Source organism: Mytilus galloprovincialis, chromosome 11 (assembly GCF_965363235.1).
Source record: "Mytilus galloprovincialis chromosome 11, xbMytGall1.hap1.1, whole genome shotgun sequence".
In the NCBI taxonomy this organism is placed as follows: domain Eukaryota; kingdom Metazoa; phylum Mollusca; class Bivalvia; order Mytilida; family Mytilidae; genus Mytilus; species Mytilus galloprovincialis.
In genome coordinates this window covers 78,992,685-79,014,052 of record NC_134848.1, presented here as the reverse complement: position 1 = coordinate 79,014,052, position 21,368 = coordinate 78,992,685, and the positions used below count along the sequence as shown (strand labels likewise).

Below are 21,368 nucleotides of genomic sequence, written 5' to 3'. Positions count from 1 at the left end.
AAAATTTTTAACTTGGTTATCATGTGTAAAATCATACAAGTGTTCGGTAAACAGGAAGTAGTCGAGTGATGAATCTGAAAACGCATCACACGGTATAGCTGACTTATATAAATCCTGAAACCAAATTTCAGAAATCCTTGTATTGTAGTTCCTGAGAAAAATGTGACGAAAATTTTCAACTTGGCTATCATGTGTAAAATCATACAAGTGTTCGGTAAACAGGAAGTTGTCGAGTGATGAATCTGAAAACGCATCACACGGTATAGCTGACTTATATAAATTCTGAAACCAAATTTCAGAAATCCTTGTATTGTAGTTCCTGAGAAAAATGTGACGAAAATTTTCAACTTGGCTATCATGTGTAAAATCATACAAGTGTTCGGTAAACAGGAAGTTGTCAAGTGATGAATCTGAAAACGCATCACACGGTATAGCTGACTTATATAAATCCTGAAACCAAATTTCAGAAATCCTTGTATTGTAGTTCCTGAGAAAAATGTGACGAAAATTTTCAACTTGGCTATCATGTGTAAAATCAGACAAGTGTTCGGTAAACAGGAAGTTGTCAAGTGATGAATCTGAAAACGCATCACACGGTATGGCTGACATATATAAATGTTGATACCAAATTACAGAAAGGGTGGATGTGTAGTTCCTGAGAAAAATGTGACGAAAGTTTCATGGGACGGACTGACTGACGGACTGATGGATGGACGGACTGATGGACGGACTGACAGACAGACAGAGGTAAAACAGTATACCCCCCCTTTTTTAAAGCGGGGGTATAATTAAATAGTTGATCATGACACAGCATAGGTTTCTGACACAGAACAAATGTGGTCTAATGAACTTAAAAGTTTTTTTTTGTCTTTGAGCAATTCACTATGCTGTTGAATATTAATCCTCTCAAAAAAATGTTTGAAGAAATTTTCTTTTTATTTATGAAATCTGAAATGAGAAAAATTAAACCCCCCCCCCCCTTTTTTCACATCCCCGTTTCCCTTTTTCCAAAACTGATATCAATTCAAATTTCTAATGGAGTTTGCAACAATAACTACTCTTTTAAATACATCATAAAATATTAAAATGTAAAATAAAGTGCTTGTTATCACTGAATGGTAAAGATTGGTTGGAAGTAAAGGTGAATATACATTGTTTATTGTATAAAACAATAAAAAAAACTTCATCAGCAACATTTTATATTGGCAAATTTCCAATGAAGTTATTTACATAAAGTTATTGGCAAATAAAAATAGAAAATGACATCATAGTCATGTCTGGCAAATGTCCAACATACATTATCTAAAAACATTTTAGATAAGATAAGGAAAAAAAGCTTCATCAGCAACATTTCATATTGGCAAATTTCCAATGAAGTTATTTACATAAAGTTATTGGCAAATAAAAATAGAAAATGACATCATAGTCATGTCTGGCAAATTTCCAACATATATTATCAACTACTATTCTATACAAAGAAAGATAACTCCAATTGAAAATTAATTGCTATTGCACAATATTGTGAAATTAGATATTTCTTGCTATTGTGCAATACTGTGCAATTGAAAATTTCTTGCTATTGCACAATACTTGATATGGAATCCTGATTTGGACCAACTTGAAAACTGGGCCCATAATCAAAAATCAAAGTACATATTTAGATAAAGCATATCAAATAAGCCCAAGAATTTAATTTTTGTTAAAATCAAACTTAGTTTAATTTTGGACCCTTTGGACCTTAATGTAGACCAATTTGAAAACTGGACCAAAAATTAAGAATCTACATACACAGTTAGATTTGGCATATCAAAGAACCCATTTATTCAATTTTTGATGATATCAAACAAAGTTTAATTTTGGACCCCCCATTTGGACCAACTTGAAAACTAGACCAATAATTAAAAATCTAAGTACATTTTTAAATTCAGCATATCAAAGAACCCCAAGGATTCAATTTTTGTTAAAATCAAACTAAGTTTAATTTTGGACCCTTTGGACCTTAATGTAGACCAATTTGAAAACGGGACCAAAAATTAAGAATCTACATACATAGTTAGATTCGGCATATCAAAGAACCCCAATTATTCAATTTTTGAGGAAATCACACAAAGTTCAATTTTGAACCCTTTGGGCCCCTTATTCCTAAACTGTTAGGACCAAAAATCCCAAAATCAAACCAAACATTCCTTTTATGGTCATAAACCTTGTGTTTAAATTTCATAGATTTCTATTTACTTATACTAAAGTTATGGTGCAAAAACCAAAAATAATGCTTATTTGGGCCCCTTTTTGGCCCCTAATTCATAAACTGTTGTGACCTCAACTCCAAAAATCAATCCCAACCTTCCTTTTGTGGTCATAAACCTTGTGTTAAAATTTCATTGATTTCTATTTACTTATACTAAAGTTATTGTGCGAAAACCAAGAATAATGCTTATTTGGGCCCTTTTTTGGCCCTTATTTCCTAAACTGTTGGAACCAAAACTCCCAAAATCAATCCCAACCTTCCTTTTGTGGTCATAAACCTTGTGTCAAAATTTCATAGATTTCTATTCACTTAAACTAAAGTTATAGTGCGAAAACCAAGAAAATGCTTATTTGGGCCCTTTTTGGCCCCTAATTCCTAAAATGTTGGGACCAAAACTCCCAAAATCAATCCCAACCTTCCTTTTGTGGTCATAAACCTTGTGTTAAAATTTCATTGATTTCTATTCACTTTTACTAAAGTTAGAGTGCGAAAACTAAAAGTATTCGGACGACGACGACGACGACGACGACGACTACGACGATGCCAACGTGATAGCAATATACGACGAAAAATTTTTCAAATTTTGCGGTCGTATAAAAACATGGTGTTTGTTTTATTTCAAGCAAACCTAAGTAAATCCAATACATTTTAATGCTCATTTCTCAACAGTAAAAAATCTGTTATTACTCCTAAAGCTGACCAAAAATCATCTCTATTAAATAAGATGCATGTGGAATCAAAACAGGCAACAGTTGTGCTCCACATGGCTTCAAATCAAAACAAATGTTATACTTTACATATTTTGATATTTTTGTATTATTTTTTAAACAACTATTGGGGGAAATGTTGTACCTTGATGTCAAGTAATATAAGTAGGACTGAATTTTGGTCCTCGGGGCTCTTTGGCTTCGAATTTTGTTTGGACTTTTTAATTTTTTTATGGGATTCCAGTGTCACTGGTGAGTCTTTTGTGGACGAAACGTGCGTCTGGCATATATACAAAATTTAGTCCTGGTATCTACATTGATTTTATTCACTTATACTCTGCTGAGATGAAATCTGATGAACTCGGTTAGTTTAAATACTGTGGATTCATTATTTTCACATTGGATATCAATTTTTCATTGATTTTGTGGGTACAGTTGAACATAAATTTAAATGTTCAAAGAATTATAAATTTTCTATGACTTGAATGTAGAATTTTGCATATCTGTGATAATAAATAAATCCAAAGTAGGCTAACATTAGTAAGCAACTGTTCCATTACCAAGTAAATAAATCTAAGTAACCAACAGTTTATTGACCTAGTTCTATGAATTCAATATATCCCTGGTTTTTTAAAAGTTTCTGTTTGAGTTTAATAGTTCCAGATGAAGGTGGATCAAGCAAATTGCTTCAGGCACAAAATAAAATTTAAAAAGTTTTATTCTATACTTTAAAAGGCCCTCTATTTATATCACAAACAATTAACAAACAAGGATTGAGCTATCAAATTGACAGCAAACTGGGCTTTTCTTTGTTTTACATAGGCTCTTTCAGACTTAATTGACTTAGACTAACTTTTATTTGTCTCAACCTTTTTCTCCATAATGACGCCTTTTGACGCCACTCCCTTTACTCCATAATGACGCCTTTTGGCGCCACTCCCTTTACTCCATAATGATGCCTTTTGACGCCTGTGTAGTACCTCAGTTGAAAGGTTTTGACTACGAAATGTCTGCATTAGACTTAATAAAATTTGTATCCAATATGAAAAGGATATTCATAAGAATATCTGACTGAAATTTATTTGATGAAATATTTGTTTTTTGCAATGCATTAATACTTTCAGGCATATTTTCAGCATTTTATTGAAAATTCCATTAAGGAAAGGGTTAAATTTATAAATAATTGATATACTAACTAATAGCATTAGATCTGTACTATACTAGCTTCTAAATAAAAAATAGTAACAATAATAATTTTAATAAAGCAAAGTTCTAGAATTATAATATGTTTTCTTTATATAAAGATAGAAAGATTACCATATATGACAACTGTATGGTTTTGTGTCAACTTTTAATTATTAAAAATACAAAATGAAAGTAAGCAATTATATGATTGATTGATGTTAAACCCCACTTTCAGCAACATTTGTTATTTTGCCGCAGTCAGTTTTAATTGGTTGAAGAAGCCAGGCACTCTGGGAATAAACCACCAACCTACGACAGGAAAACCATCTTTGTTAATTGAGATAGTTGATATGCAATATGTGGGGTTTAAACTCTCTGCCTCAGTGTTAACAGCCATGTGATACAGTAGTCAAACTACAAAGACCACTCAGCCACCAAGGGCCCTAGGTATATGAAGAAATTTGATTAACAGATGGAGATTTTGAACCAACTACTTTAGGACAATATATCATGTATATACATGTAGTTCATAATTTTTATGCCCCACCTACGATAGTAGAGGGGCATTATGTTTTCTGGTCTGTGCTTCCGTTCGTCCGTCCGTCTGTGCCTCCGTTCGTCCGTCCGGTTAAAGTTTTTGGTCGAGGTAATTTTGATGAAGCTGAAGTCCAATCAACTTGAAACTTAATACACATGTTCCCCATGATATGATCTTTCTAATTTTAATGCCAAATTATAGTTTTGACCCCAATTTCATAGTCCACTGAACATAAAAAATGATAGTGCAAAGTTCAGGTTAAAGTTTTTGGTCAAGGTAGTTTTTGATGAAGTTAATGTTACATCAACTTGAAACTTAGTACACATGTTCCCTATGATATGATCTTTCTAATTTTAATTCCAAATTAAAGTTTTGACCACAATTTCACGGTCAACTGAACATAGAAAATGATAGTGGGAGTGGGGCATCCGTGTACTATGGACACCTTCTTGTTTTCTCATCATGTTGAGTTTAAAAGTTTCTGAGCAAGATTAAAATAGAAACTTGAATGGTCCCCAGTGCAATACAGTATTTCTTCACTGGAGGTAGTTGGATTTTAAAAATTAATTAAGCATTAATATACAACTGTCAAAGAGGATAAATATTATACTTGTCAGAGATTTGGGAGGGACATCAGTTTCTTGGATATTTTTTTTGAAATGATTTTCTAAAATAGAGAGTGTTCTTTGAACTTCTTTCTGTGAGGTGTGTTCAGCCATAGTCACCTTTTGCCTGTAGGTGTGCAGATATTGACCTTCAGGTAGTTGTTGGCAATCATACTACTTAAACAACCTTGACTACAAATGAGGGTCTGGCAAGGTAATTGCGATCGATCATACTAAAAGTCAGTGATGTTCATATGAGTGTAGAATATTACCTATGATTCAAAACTGCACACACATTAAAAACCAAAGTCAAGGTACATAATTCCATACAACAGACACATTTAAAACACTCCAATTCAGACTCGATAATATTACCCATAATTCCATACTACAGACACATTTAAAACCAATCCAATTCAGGGTCCATAATATTTCCCATGATTCAATACTACACACACATTTAGAACCAGGGAAATTCAAAATACATTAATTATAAAATCACCCCAAAATTAAAGTTATATATTAGTACCCAACACCAGTGATTAGTAATATGTTTAATACTAACTCTCTCCATTTGAGTCTACAATAGAAACAAATTTATCAAAGACCTCAAAGTACTAAAAGAAAACCAATTCAAATTGCTGAAAAAATTGAACAGAAATTTAAGAGTGGAAAATTGGCAGTTTGTTAATCATCAGTTAGAACTCAAGACTACAATTGTTATTAATTAAATTCATAAATTAAAACATCCATATTCCTTCACTGGCTAAATTTGACAATAAGAACGAGTGTTTAAAACTAGAAATGAAAACATCCTACTAACATTATAAATTTAGTTTTGACAATTCTACACAATTTACACAATGTATAAGTTCAGGTTTAGATATTAAACTTATGAGTTATCATATAAGGTGACATTTTGTATGTATAGTAATTGTTCTCTCCCTAACTATTTTTATTTATTTTTAAATCTTAAAATTTGTGTTTTTAAACATCAATAAATAAAAGTAATCATTCTATATGGTCCCTGAAAAATTGTTGTTTATAAAAATAACTGTCATAATTACAAACAGTTAATAATGAAAACAATTAAGATTTGCAGTGATTTAGAATTACTTTCAAATTTTGCAAGTATTTAATCAAACAGAAAAGACATTTAAAGCATGTTTAAAGAATAAAGATCAAAACAATTTCTATGAGAAGGGCTAAAAAAACAGGTATTTATATTCTTTATAATTAGTGTAAGGTTTATACATTACAAGAAAAGTTAATTTATTTAGGACCTTTTGGGGGTGTTCATTATGATTCCACATGGTGTTTTCAAATACAGTCAGCTAGCTTGATTACCATAAAACATTACTAATAGATTGCAGTATTTAATTGTTATTATTTAATTAATTGATTGTGGTTTGCTTTAAGCCAAATCAGCATTTAAAGACTTTATCTGGGTTAATTGTTGTTTGCTTTAAGCCGAATCAGCATTTAAAGACTTTATCTGGGTGAGATTGTTGTTTGCTTTAAGCCGAATCAGCATTTAAAGACTTTATCTGGGTGAGATTGTTGTTTGCTTTAAGCCGAATCAGCATTTAAAGACTTTATCTGGGTGAGATTTTTGTTTGCTTTAAGCCGAATCAGCATTTAAAGACTTTATCTAGGCGATCTGTTTTATTGGGTGATGAAGAACATATGATGGTAATGTGGACTTGAAAATCAACCTAACATTAACAAGATATAAATTGACTTATGTACAATTTCTAGTTCTTTTCAATTATAAAACAATTGTAAGATTTATCCTATTTTCAAGCAAGCAAACTTAACCTCATCCATTTTTATACATACTAGGTTAAGCTGAATTAAGCGTGATTTGTGTGCTTTTTTTTTTATCTTAACAAAATAGTCTACCACTAGATTACTACATATATATATCTATGTTAGTTTGTTAGTAAAGCACACCTGTTTTATTTATGGGTTTAGCACCTGAAGAATCTGCCTCTGGAGACGGACCGTCTAATGTTGGAATGTCTGTATGATCTGCCCCGGAATCTTCTCGTGTGCGTCCCTGTAAAACAATGGAATTTCTACAATATTTTACTTTATTTTAATCCATTTCAATTTTACAACTAAATTATCTCCCCTGCAATGTATCTTTTACTATTTCTTTACAAGATTTCAAGTCACTATTTTTGAAAATAAATCACAAATGGACTGTTCACTTTGGATGGTTGGGCCCCACTATCATATTTAAAGCCACCACATTCTGTATGTGCTTGTTCAAAGTCAAGAGCCTGTAATTCAGTCGTCATTGTTGAAGTGTTATATATTTATTTTTCATTCATTATTTTATACATAATTTAGGCCGTTAGTTTTCACGTTTAAATTGTTTTACATTTGTCATTTCAGTGGCTTTTATAGCTGACTATGCAGTATGTGTTTGCTCATTGTTAAAGGTTGTACAGTGACCAATAGTTGTTAATTTGTGTGTCATTTTGTTTCTTGTGAAAAGTTGTTTTATTGGTGATCATACCACATCTTCTTTTTTATATGAACAGACTCAGTAGAAATCATCTTTACATTCTGCTGTCATGCACAGTCATACCTAAGCAATTCATTATCTAAAGCTGAGTTTGTAAATACTGTAAATACTTTGAAAACAATAGACATGCAAGAAAGCTTTTGATTGTCAATGATTATTATATTTGTTCAAGAAATTTTCACAATTTTTTTGCAATTTCAGGTCGGATAGAAATTGACCTAATGCAAGTGAATATCAATACATTTGTCAAACTGTGTGAGATTGAAAAAATCTCTTCAGAAAGTCTGTAAATGTCTGAAAATCGACTTGGTGTAAGAACCCTACAAAACAACCCTACAAAACATACTAAAATTGATCTTTTATTTCGTATTTGAATATTCACAAATCTATCAAAGTTATATATACATGCACTTGCATTTTTTCATGATTATCAGAACATAAATGTGTATAGAGAGGATCAGTACCGTTAACAAAAATGTACACATACTTTTGGGCATACATCCTATAGGTTTAAACTTTGTAAAATGTTTTATAGATGATAAAACTAACATACCTTTTCCCTCTCTGCTTGATCTAAGTTGTATATACCCACTAACAAACTATAATCCATTATTTTAAAGCTTTCAAGTACCTAAAAATAGATATGATGCAACACATTAAGCAAAATAATGGTTGCCATGTTTTTACTTATGATTATGATCTATAAATGATTTTATTTGTCATATTTCTTAAGTCAAATATCCAATTTTTTCTAGTATTAAAGTTAACAAGAAGTTTTTTTTCGCCATGATGAAGATAGCCATTCTAAATAAATTCTAGATGATGCTTGTTTTCTCCATGTCATATATTAAACAGATCTGTTAACTACTTGGAGTTGATGTTCTCTTCTTCATACAACTATCTACAGAGCTTTGTCTTCATCTTATGCTTAATCAATATATATCTTTTTTCATGTAACATAGGGAATTTCTTTCTTATTGATTACAAATTTTTGATAAGCTACTTTTTGAGATCTGGCAGCAATTAGAACAAAAAGCACTTGAGTTGTTGATATTTTGATTTTAGTTGCCTTGGATACATTATTATTCGTAAGATACCAATTTTTGTGGATTTTGTGGCTTTTCAAAACCACATAATCAAATATCTATAGAATTTTCCTCAATCCATTGGTACCAACGAGAATAAATGAATCCACATTATTTGCATTTGGGTTACTGTCTTATTGGGGTATACCCAACATCTTTAATTTGAAAATCAATGATGCACTAACATTCTGTATGTGCCTGTCCCAAGTCAGGAGCTTGCATGCTTGTAAATCAGTGTTAGTTGCTGAATAACGTATTAAAATTTCGTTCAATAACATTGCTTTTTTTATCTACATCAATCAGGTCTTATCCTATTGCATAAATTTTCTGCCTTTTTTGCTGTCCCTATGTTTTGTGTGTTCCTGTGTGTATATTATAACTTACCCGACAGTCCCTTATAAGTGTCTTCATAAGAGGTTCGTGTTTGTCTTTTTCAAGATATATTCCATCTGCATGTATATTTATAAAGTCTAAGTCTTTGTACACAGGAACAGATTTTTCACGTTCGTGTTTGGATGCTTTACGTTTATAAGTACTTCCTTTTAAATCATATTTTTCAGACATTTTCACTGTTGTCGGAAGTAAATTGTTCATCACAACAAATCGAATGTTCTTACCACCACACTGAAAGAGAAAAAAAACATGAGATTTTACTATTTGATAAATGTGTTGGAAGTAAATTATTTATCACAACAAATCAAAAGAAACAAATCATTGTTAACGAGACTTTAAAATTTCATAAAACGTGTCATGTTCAAATCACTACCTTTAATATATTATATATACATATATACTGCATCGATGCTATTTGCCCAGTCATATTTGCTTTGATTGTATAATATATGTGATATACAGTCGCTGACCATATATTATGCCTTGTTTATGATCTTGACAATGCATTTCAGAAGAGTTTTACTTATGATGTCATTAAAGTACTGGTTTGCAAAATTTATACGTCATAACTCCAAATTTTTAATGATTGTCTTTGCCCTACATATTTCATTAGGAACAGTTGAAGGAGTTTCAGTATATAAATATAAATTTTACTAGCCAAAAAACAGGATAGAAAAGGTGAAAGTACAAAATTTCACCTTCAAATTAACAAATGATTTATTATTTCCATTCATGTTTTTGTATTTTTGCCTTTAATGCAGTGCAGTGTTTTCCCCAGGCCGTTTTAGCGTCGCGGTACCATGACGCTATATTTTTTTCACCGCGATGCTATAATAATTCCCGCGACGCTATAATTATTTTGAAGATGCTATTTTACTTGTCCTCAATTTTGAACTTTCATCTATTATCGATTATGATCATAAAAATTATATCACCTTTAATTGTAATCCCTTTAAGTCGGACACTAAAAGCAATTAAGAGATTAAATAGCCAGGTGTTAATTGCCCTTAGGGTTATAACTGTTTGGATGCGAATATCCAAAGCTGACACTTGTGACATGATTAATACCACGTGTCTGCAATCACCAATTTCGACATGGAAAAATGCAATCACAAAACAATTCGAAATCTACGTTTTGTAAAACGAAATTTCAAAGATTGAAACGATTTCTTTTTTTTAAAGTCGTTTATTTGTGCAACTCTCCAAAAATTACTTTCTTTCTCTTCCGGTAATACGAGAACGAGAATTTTGGATTGAGCTAAAATAAGTTTTATACTTCTTTAAAAAGTGATCATAATTGGCTTAACTTTATGTTTAATCCATTTAATGCATTAAAAGGGTCTTATTCATTCACAATCTGTTGTCAAACAATGTTTATTCTCGGACTAATTTTCGAAATTTTTCTACAGCCGCCATTACACATTTTTGTGTAAACTACGGATCGGAACCGGACCAGATATGACAAAAATCCGCATTTTCACGATAATGACAACAGATTGACAGTAGACAGAAAAAATATACCAAGAGAGAAAACTACGCATTTAACAGACTATTTGTTAGATAACTTTGTTAAAAATACATATCATTTTGAAGTAAAGATAAGAAACAACTGGGACTAATTCATTGAGTGCCATGAAACAATGAATTTCATAAACATGATAAAAAAAAAATTTAAATTGATTTTTTTTTGCTTCTTTTGCTACTTTATCTTTACTTAATATAATATAAAAAATAGTTAATTTTGTGTACTAGATATTTAGTTTTGTATGTATACAGGTTGCACTATAATGAACCATTCATTCATTTGACTTATTGTTGGGTAACTGAAACCACATATTTATTTTTATTTGGCACAAGAGGAAAAAAATAATTCTGTAACTATAAATGAATAAAGAAAACATAAACTGAAACAACTGTTTTTGTGGTTATAGTTTAATTGTATTCTTAGTTATGAATTGAACAATATAAACTAAAACATATAAAGGAAATAGAGCATCAACGTGACGCAACAAATGACATTAACAAATTATTTTTTTTTTACGCAAAATGTGCTGCAGTGTATTCTATTCTTTATCCATAGACCTTATAACGTTTACTAAACAGAATGGGTTTTGCTCATTGTTGAAGGTCATACAGTGCCCTTTAGTTCCTTATAACGTTTACTAAACAGTATGGGTTTTGCTCATTGTTGAAGGTCATACAGTGCCCTTTAGTTGATTACATCCTTTTCCTTTGGTCTTTAGTGGATAGCTGTCATGCCACATCTCCTTATTTCATTAATTAGGAAATAAACCCTACTTATCTTTTAATGGTACTAACTAATTACCTACCTGATAACAGTATAGACCATAAAACTTGGGTAACAATGTACAAGGATTTTGGTTTAAATTCTGTAAGATATAAATCATATATTGAAATGTGTACAAGTAAATTTAAGGTGTTTCCATTAACTAACATGTACATTTCTTGTCAAAATATATAATACAAGAATATATAAATAGTTTTAAAACTAAAATCATGGGTATCAATTTCCAGGATAAAAACAAATTGTATTTATTTTCTGCTAACAGCTTGCAGGAAATTGATTTCTTTTTTTAACATTTTATTTTGGGTCATTTTTACTTTTTCTCATTAACAAAATCCATGAAAATATATAAACCATGATTATATTGATTCTTGTATTTGATTATAATAATATAAAATTGCCAACAGAATGAATCATTAGATACCACCTTTTTGATTAAGGAGAAAATTGAGTTTCATTAAACATGTAATAATTTCATGTTCTCATCATTTTCCCTAACATTTTTTTTATCAGTCATGTCAGTAGGAAGAGAAAAAAAGATTTTGAATGATACATTGTGATAATATTGTTTTCACTTCCTCCTTTATATTTTTAGAACAGATTTCCAACAAAATAAATCATGAATTAACATCCAAGATAAAAAATGTAGCTTCCTTAAACATGTGAAATCCAAAAATTGTAACACCCATCTAATAATTATAACCAAAATGGTTATTTTTTTTATCAAATCTCATTTCTCTAAATATTTCTTGTTTTACATCCTATATCCTAACATTTCGCATGTTTCAGTCCTCTTAAATTACTAACATTTGTAAAGTCAATATTATTTCATTATTTCAGCATGAGAATTCTGTTATTTTTTTTTATTTTTAATATTTTATTTTATAGTTAACTAGTTAATTATCATGATTATGTATCTCACCATATAATAGCCTGGTAAAAGTTTCTGTAAGAAGTCAGCCTCTTTGTGCTGTACTGTCTTTATAATAAATTCATCATCATTTGTCAGGTAAAAAATGCTTCCACTGGCACCAGGGTTAGATAACTCCTTCAGAGCTTCATCACAACACGATAACTGTAATAAGATACAAATATTAATTCATTTGGGTAAGTTAACCTCTTCAGATCCCAAGCATCAATTGATAATGAACTCAACATCTAGACTAAACTTTGGTATGCAGTGTTCTAGCTACAAAATTTTAACAGGGCGCAGCGCCCTCCCTTTTTTATTGACGCCCATGCCTTTTTCTGCCGTCCCTCGGGTGCCCAGCTGGTTTTTTTTGCGGAAAATCAGCAATTTCTGACTTTGAAATACAGGTAATTTTGTAATTCTTCCATGAACAGGAAGTTCAGCTACCTGTGCAAACTGTCAAATTAAGTAACCAATTAAGTGCATGGCTTCTCCAGACAGCTTTGGTGTCAAACACATTGTTAATTAACACCAATTACCTTAGCTTTAGGTCATACATAATTAGTGTATATCAACAAAATGAGTTACTTCCCCTTATTTATCACCTGTTCACAATATATTCCTTAAATTTATGTTTCTTTTCATAAAATTAAAGGATTAAATATAAAATTAATGCAAATTAGAATATAAATTTGAATTATTTTCACTTGAATACACTTCAAAAATAAATATTTTGAAAATTATATTTTGCATCTTTACTCCCGTTAACTGATCTATCAAGTGAAATGAAGTATAAAAAATTCACAATGAAGCAAGGGAAAATAAAGATAGAAAAAAGAAATATAATATGAAGGAAACAGCTTCCTAAACATGCTAAAAGGGTCTCAGCATCATCACCATCAAAATATGAAGTCAACCATATAAAATTGTGCCAAAAGTATTGAAATATATGTATTAGTCTATTTTAACTGAAACTTGAAGTTACAAGAATGCATAATAAAAGTTATGTGCTAATTCATTATGAGGCTTAACGAATTGCCTTTCTTCAGTGACATTAATTAACGTGTAAAATTTTCCTTTTTTTCAATGACATGTACGCGTAAAATTGCTCTTTTTCTGACTAGCACCCTGCCCTTTTTAAATCCTGGCTAGAACACTGGGTATGCCAGGTGAGCGTACTGTAATATTTGTATATGTTTAACACTGTAACATTCTGTCTGTGTGTCCAATGACAATGTCAGGAACCTTTAATTCAATGGTTGTCATTTGTTACTGTTTAGCAAGTTAGATATTAGTTTATCATTTATTGTTTTGTACATAAATCAGGCTGTTAGTTTTCTCATTTGAATTGTTTTACCTTTGTCATTTTGTGGGCACTTTATATTAGATTATGCAGTATTGGTTTGGCTCATTGTTGAAGGTCATAAGTCACTTTTAGTCTTTACCTTCTATGCCATTGGGTTTCTAGGGAAGATTTGTCTCATTGACAATCATATAATAGATTAATTTTATAGGATAACTGTATTCAGATAGAAATATTAAATAAATATAATATTTACACATCTTTTTCATAAAAATGTTGAAACAGAATCTTTAAAATCAACTGTAAATGTAATTTTTATTGCCAATGTTGGTGATGACAGTATTATTCTTCATAGGGATAAAAAAAAAAAATTGTGATTTTTCTATTTGTTAAACATGTTAAAACTTCTAAAAACAGATATGTAGACAGGAAACATATCAAATATATTTCTTACTTACCAAAAAATCATCTGGCTGGATTCCAAACAATTCACGAAAATAACGAAATGCAATTGGTGCGTATGTTTTAAATCGAAAATCGCTCAGATGATGAGCTGGGGTCAAATTACTGCCTTCTCTGAAAATATATAAAATATGAGTTGATTCAATTATTCTATTGCTTGACATGTGTATTAGAAAGATAAATATGGACATTTTTATAGTGATATCTATTTATAACTTTGTATCCTATATTGAGTAAGCCCATACTACAGACAAGAAACAAGGATCCACCATACTTGCTGCATGCACTTTTGTATTTATATTGTGTCATAGATTAAATTTATTCGTTCAGTGTATGTTTACTTGTATTTGTTAATATGTCTTTTGATTCAGTAATGGGTATTTTGGAGGGTGTTTTCATATGTTGTAATGTTCTCCTATTGTTGTAGGTAAGGGTGAAGGTTGGCACCTGTTAAAACATGTAATCCCGCTGCATTTATTTGCACCTGTCCTACGTCAGGAACCTGCTGTCCATTGGTTGTCATTTGTTGATGTGGTTCATAAGTGTTCCTATATTTTTTATATAGATAAGACCCTTGGTTTTCCTGTTTGAATGGTTTAACATTTAACAATAGTCAATTTTGGGGCCCTTAATAGCTTGCTGTTCTGTGTTTCCTGTTTTGGAGGCCGTACTTTTTGAATGGAGAGTTGTCTCATTGGCACTCGTACCACATCTTCTTATAAATATTGAGTATGACAGTTTAAACCAAATTTTCCACAGTTCCTATGTGTATATTTAAATATACATATGAATGTAGGCCTGGAAAGTATCAGGGACTATATTTTAGTGTGTGTATACTAAGTGGAAAACACGGCAGCATCTTAGTTTGTAATGTGATGTCTAATGAAAGAACATTTATTCCAATCTTTCAAAAATATTGCTACATTCCTATGCTCTCTTCCTACTTTGGTATAGGGTAATACCGTTAGGTTACTGTAAATTATTGCATGCATTTATTTATGTAATTTTTAAAAAAATTAAACTTTAATTATTGCGAGTTCTTATTATTGCAATGCTCAAGTAGTACTATTACTCACATAAATAAAAACAGTTATTATTTGATTCAAGGTTTTCATTGATATGACTATATTTTATGTTAAAACTGTCTACTGTGAATCAACATCTAGTACTCACGAAGGAAAGAAGACACTTTCTACAACAGCAAAGTCCTGCATGAGAACGTCCCTCTCTGGTTTAGATGACAAACCTCCCACGCTCTGTCCTATACCCAACTGTATGGCAGCCATTAACTCGGATGTAGGTTTCTACAAAATACAATTCCAACATTCTGAACACTGTGTGAAAAATATCAACTAAGGAATGTTAAAAGGTGGCACAAGTCAACTGAGAACTTGACAGTCACTTTTGTTGTTTAACTAACGATGCAAAGCAGTTAGTTAAACAGATGTATTAGTTTTTATTGGCAGAGGAAGCTGGAGTACCTTCAGAAACCATACAGTAGGATAACTGACATCCAAGTCAATTAGATATCTGCCAGGGTTAAAACTCACAACACCAGTGTTGATAGGCTTGTGATACCAGTCTGCGCCAAAAACTTTTTCATATACATATATATATATATATCATTGCTCATTGGATTTGTATCCTGTTTTTTTTTTTTAGTTGAAAAAAGTTTTATTCAAATGCAATCAATAAAAAGAAGATAAGGTCTGATTGCCAATGAGAAAACTCTCAACAAGAGACCAAATGACACAGAAATTAACAACTATAGGTCACCATATTACAAGTATTGTTTTTTTTCTACTTATGATCTAATATGATTTTGTAAATTTTATGAAATTATGCTATTAATTAAAATTAAAAAAATATTTTTGTGAAAAAATTACCGGTATGATATTTATTATAAAGAACATAATAAGGTAAGAAAATGAGATACTGATTTGCCTTGGTCCCGAAATGTCTCCTGTCTTGCCAAACTGTCTATCAATCATGTCTACTAAATATGTGTCCTACGGTGCCAAACTGTCTTAAACTTTGAGCTAAACCTGTCCAGGTGACGAAATGTACTGTAAAGTTACCTTATCTATAAAGCGCAGCATTGATTCGGATCAGTAAGACTGGTTTCCGAGAATAGTATACTTTTGACCTGTTAAAAAGTACCTGACAAAGAACCAGTTAAAAATTATCGATAAAATAAAAGATGAAAGTTGTCCTGATATGTAGGGTTTTTATATCAACTAAGTTTTCAAACAGAATCAGATTATGCATAGTGATTTTTCAACTCTGAAAAAAATGAACAGACCATTGATATTCATTAACATAAGGACCATTTCTATCCCCCACAACTCATATACATGTAAACTGCTATTTTTACATTGTTATGATTGTTGTAGACCATGGTCATGATGTATAGAATATAATGACCACCTATATCTACCTTTTTATAAGTGACCATTCCTGTGTGATGGTCCACTCTCCTGTGTCCAATCTTCTTTTCTCTGTCTTTACCAGCATGTATACTACTTGACGGCCTCAGTGTATCTGTAACCATGTTTTGGTTTGTCTGTGGCTAAAATTAAACAATTGTAGATAATTTTATTTCTTTAGAAAAAATTATCAATGATCTAAATAGCATAATTTGCTCACCTAGGTCTCTATATGAGCATTTCAAATATGGACCATCTCAACATGCTGAAACATTTTTGACTATAACATGTAGAATAAAATGTTAATGTTTAAAATAATCTGTTATTTGTTGGTCTTGTACATGTATTGTTGACAAAAAAAATCTGATTACAGTTTCTCAAGTATTACATGAATATGGAACAAAAAATATTTCAAAAATGAAGGCAGTGATTGGTGCAGTCAGTTTACATTGACTTCCCTGTTTTGACTTTACTCTAAAAAAAAAAAAAAAAACGCATGACATCATACATGTCATAACTTGGTTGATCATGTTGATGTATGTCATATTTTGATGGTCTATTTGCTATATATATTGCAATTTCTTTAGTACAATGTATAATTAGGCTTTTTTGTCCTCTTTCCAATCATTTTATGCATTTCCCTTTACGCCTTTTAAGTTTCTTCAAAAGTTTAAATTGTTGACAGCCTTACAGCCATGATAGTTGCTGTTACATCCCATTTTGTCTCTGGTGTATGTGTGTCTTATTATCAATTATATTTCATATCAATATACAACCTTACTATAAAACGTACTAACCTCTAATGGTGATTGTTTATATATTTCTCTCGGTAATGTACCTGATAAATAAAACATTGTAAACATTAAAATAAACATGATAATATTACCATTGTAGTTATAATCATGATAATACTGTCATGACTGTGTATATATATAATCTTTTAATGCATAAATTAAATGAACCAATTATCATGATCAGTGATGATGAACAATAAAGGAAAATTCAAATTTGAGTGGTTATTTGATTTTGTGGTTTCAGCATTTAAACATTTAAAACTAAAAATTGAAAAGATCATGAAAATAATACTGACTGCGGCAAACAGTTATCATGATATACATGATTTCGAATTGCTTTTTCCAGAAAAAAAATTGAGGCAACAAGAAATTTCATTACACCACAATGTGCTATTAGAAGTTTTCCCCACATGCCGAGCCCGAGGTCAATGCAGCAGGAGATTCCAAATCAAATCTAGAATCTCCTGTATTACTGTTAAGTGTTTTACCAACAATGACCAACAGAGGATCACCAGTGTTGTATACAGGAACTCATTCTTTCCTGGAACAATCATGGAATGAAATACATTCTTTGTAGATTTCCGCTCAGCGTCCAGACTAGACTATAATACATTAATTCAATACCAGACTTATCATTCATTATCACTGAACTAGTATATATTTGTTTAGGGGCCTGCTGAAGGACGCCTCCGGGTGCGGGAATTTCGCGTTGCATTGAAGACCTGTTGGTGACCTTCTGTTGTTGTCTGCTCTATGGTCGGGTTGTTGTCTCTTTGGCACATTCCCCATTTCCATTCTCAATTTTATCAACATGGATATTATAATGTAAATATGCTTATCATGCTCAGTGATGCTTATAGTGTAGTTATTACTGCATCTAACCTTAGGACACTATATTTTTAAGGAATTTAAAAAATTCATTTCGGATAGAAGTCTTACATGGAAGTATTTAACATAACCATATCTTAAATTTGTTAATGTAAGACTTATAATATAATTTATTATGCCTCAACCTTAGAGTGTGTAAAATTTATGACAGCTTCCGACCTAAATTAGAGTTTCTGCAAAGAAATGATAACTAGAGTTATACAAATTATATGCGATATTCACCTTCTTTTGGAATATTTTGTATGACAGATTGATCATTATGTGTGGGGACGTTTTGGTCGACACTAGTCGCCATCTTCCGTGTATTCGATCGATTTCTTGTATATTTTTTTGTTGTTTATGGCTAAATCACTGTTTCCTTAAGCCATTGTGAAAGTGTTTTATTGTCTCAGGACCATTTAATCGACTACTATGCAAAAAGCGGCGTAAAATTCATAAAATTCCATCTTTCTGTCATCTAGATTATGGGGTGATTATTCCGGAAGTATTGAAACCGCATGCGCACACAGAAGGACAAATGTATTTCCGTAAACATGAAAAATTTGGCTCACCTGGTCACAGGTCACATCCTCAATCTTGTTGACTTATTTTTACAGAGATATTTCCTTGTTGATCTTTTGCTTTTTAAATTGAATGAGATACAACGTATTTATTTAGAATTTGTCGTTAAAAGACAGTATATAACGCCTAAAAGAAGTTTACCTGACAGTTTTGATGTACAAATATATATATATATATACTAGAACACACCCGTACTGAATTAAAGTAGCCTATATAACTATGCGCAAGCCTTATTTTAGTATTAGTATTGTCATCTGATAAAGTCATGCTGATTATAAGATACACAGTTTTCTCTGCTTTCAAATCTTTCTATTTGAAACCGTCGATCTGGAACTTATCAATGATTGATAATATTAATTATTTGGAATACAAAAGGTCCTGGAATGGAGTATTTTTTAATCAACAGCATTGTCCTATATTAGTTATAAATATTGAATTCTTTGATTTGCTGTTTTACGTCATGCCCGCTAACCGTGAAATTGAAAACTGTACCTATACGCCTTATTTTAGTCCAGATTTTTAGTATTCGTATTGTTATCTTAGAAAGTCTAACTGATTAAAATACTACAATAGGTAACAATTTGACAATTAAATAGTGTCAACCCAGTGATTATGACCCGTGTAATACTATATAGCATATTAATCCCGAATACACCGTTTGGTAGTGCGCCTGTCAGATGCGGAACATACAGATAAGGTAATCGGTAACAGGTGAATATACTATTGGTATCGGTATCGGACTCGACCCGGAACTTCTTAATTATTGGCAATATTAATTACGTGGAAAACAAAAGGGCCTGGAGTGGTGTAATTTTTAATCTACACCTTTGTACTATATTAGTTATATATAAAGTTGAATTCTTTGATTCGTCGTTTTTACGTGATGACGGCTGACAAATTAGCCCTCGTAATTTTAGATATAGTCAATAGTTTCACAGAAGCTGGTGCAGCTTTGATTTCACCTTTGTAATACTAGTAGACAATGATGACTACGATTAACGCCAAGTGATGGGGAAATTTCACATGTCCACAAAAAAAAAATGCGAAACTTCACGTTCATTAGATCTAAAAAGGATACCATTTTATAATTTTTTTAAATATATTTTAGTTCAAATACGTATACATGCACAAGGTAAAAAGCGTGTGTGTGTCTTCAACAGAAAATAGCATTTTGTAGTTTTATTCATGCAGCTGTAATCCGCTTTCCAATTTAATTTTAATGCGAGCCGTGAGTTACTTACCGCTCTGCATAGACTAGTTTGCATATAAAAAAAAAGCCGGTCAATTTTATCATTTTCAGCCGTGACAGGAATCGCCTACCTCACACTGAAAACCTTGTAATTAAGGCACTATGACGATAAGGCAATATTTCGTGGCATGCATATGAGATAATTTGGTCTGTCCATCAGACATATATTGACTTCGAATTGTTAGAATAGTTTACATGTTTAAGTTTTGCATTTGCATTTATACAATCTAAATTACATTAATGCGAGAGATCTGAGTCAACAGTTTATTCTTGATATATTTTTCGTTCCGATGATATTTATGCATTTATTTTAAGACGGTGGCTTGTGTCTTTATATAAGCCTGTCATTGCATCTATTCATTATAAAAGGCCGCTAAACTAGGCCGATGTGATATTCCGTTTAGAAAAAAAGCATTATGCAGTATACAGCTTAAAATACAAACCAAATGTTTGAATCTATGAAAGAATTGAGTAAATTTAAAAGTTTTGATTTTGCGGTAACGAAATATTAGCATTTAACCAGGTAAACTTAGACATGTTAGACTACGTTCTTTGCCGTATTTATAAAAACGTTCCTTCCGGCACGGACAATTGCAAACAAGCTCTGTTATATACACATCGTAAGAAGGAGACAAAGGAATATCACAGCATAAAAAAAAGAAACTATGATGACAAAAGAAAAAGAAAAAAACATCTCTTATGCCGTTATTTTTTTAAAGAGTTTCACAATGTGAGACTAATAATTTTATCCAAATCTATAGTAGAAAATGACTTTTTTTGCTGTAATAGATATAGGAAGAGTTGATGTGAGTGCCAATGAGACAACTCTCCATCCAAATAACAATTTATACAAGTAAACCATTATAGATCAATGTACGGCCTTCAACACATAGCATTGGCCCACACCGAATAATAAGCTATAAAGGGCCCCAAAATTACTAGTGTAAAACCATTCAAACGGGAAAACCAACGGTCTAGTCTAAATTTGAATCCCTTATTACATGAATGTTTTCAATTAACTAAAACTTTGGATTCTAGTGGCTCCTATTCATCATATGGTTCACTTTTGCAAAAGATATTCTTTCTGAATCTAACATTGATATAGATAGACTAAAAACCTGTAATAATTTAAAACAATTAAAAAATATTAAAAGCTATATTAAAACCCCAAATAAA

The 21,368-nt window shown here is 31.3% G+C and overlaps 1 protein-coding gene across 13 annotated transcripts in view; it reads right to left on the bottom strand.

Moving 5' to 3' along the window:
* Positions 1 to 18,883, bottom strand: part of LOC143052868 (phosphatidylinositol 4-phosphate 5-kinase type-1 alpha-like) — a 45,616-nt gene extending 26,733 nt beyond the window's left edge. For 8 of the 13 annotated variants that reach the window (XM_076226009.1, XM_076226012.1, XM_076226016.1 and 5 more), the window contains exons 1-11: positions 18,605 to 18,882; positions 17,498 to 17,538; positions 16,712 to 16,843; positions 15,448 to 15,578; positions 14,271 to 14,388; positions 12,522 to 12,674; positions 11,625 to 11,684; positions 9,286 to 9,525; positions 8,370 to 8,447; positions 7,237 to 7,342; positions 5,849 to 5,863 (exon numbers count right to left, since the gene is read on the bottom strand). In XM_076226009.1, the coding sequence (XP_076082124.1) occupies positions 5,849 to 5,863; positions 7,237 to 7,342; positions 8,370 to 8,447; positions 9,286 to 9,525; positions 11,625 to 11,684; positions 12,522 to 12,674; positions 14,271 to 14,388; positions 15,448 to 15,578; positions 16,712 to 16,843; positions 17,498 to 17,538; positions 18,605 to 18,677 (1,147 nt within the window). In that variant the 5' untranslated portion in view covers positions 18,678 to 18,882. Of the gene's footprint in view, positions 1 to 5,848; positions 5,864 to 7,236; positions 7,343 to 8,369; positions 8,448 to 9,285; positions 9,526 to 11,624; positions 11,685 to 12,521; positions 12,675 to 14,270; positions 14,389 to 15,447; positions 15,579 to 16,711; positions 16,844 to 17,497; positions 17,539 to 18,604 lie in introns of all 13 variants that reach the window. The other 5 variants (XM_076226014.1, XM_076226007.1, XM_076226010.1 and 2 more) reach the window with 4 other exon arrangements.
* Between the last annotated feature and the right edge of the window lie 2,485 nt (positions 18,884 to 21,368).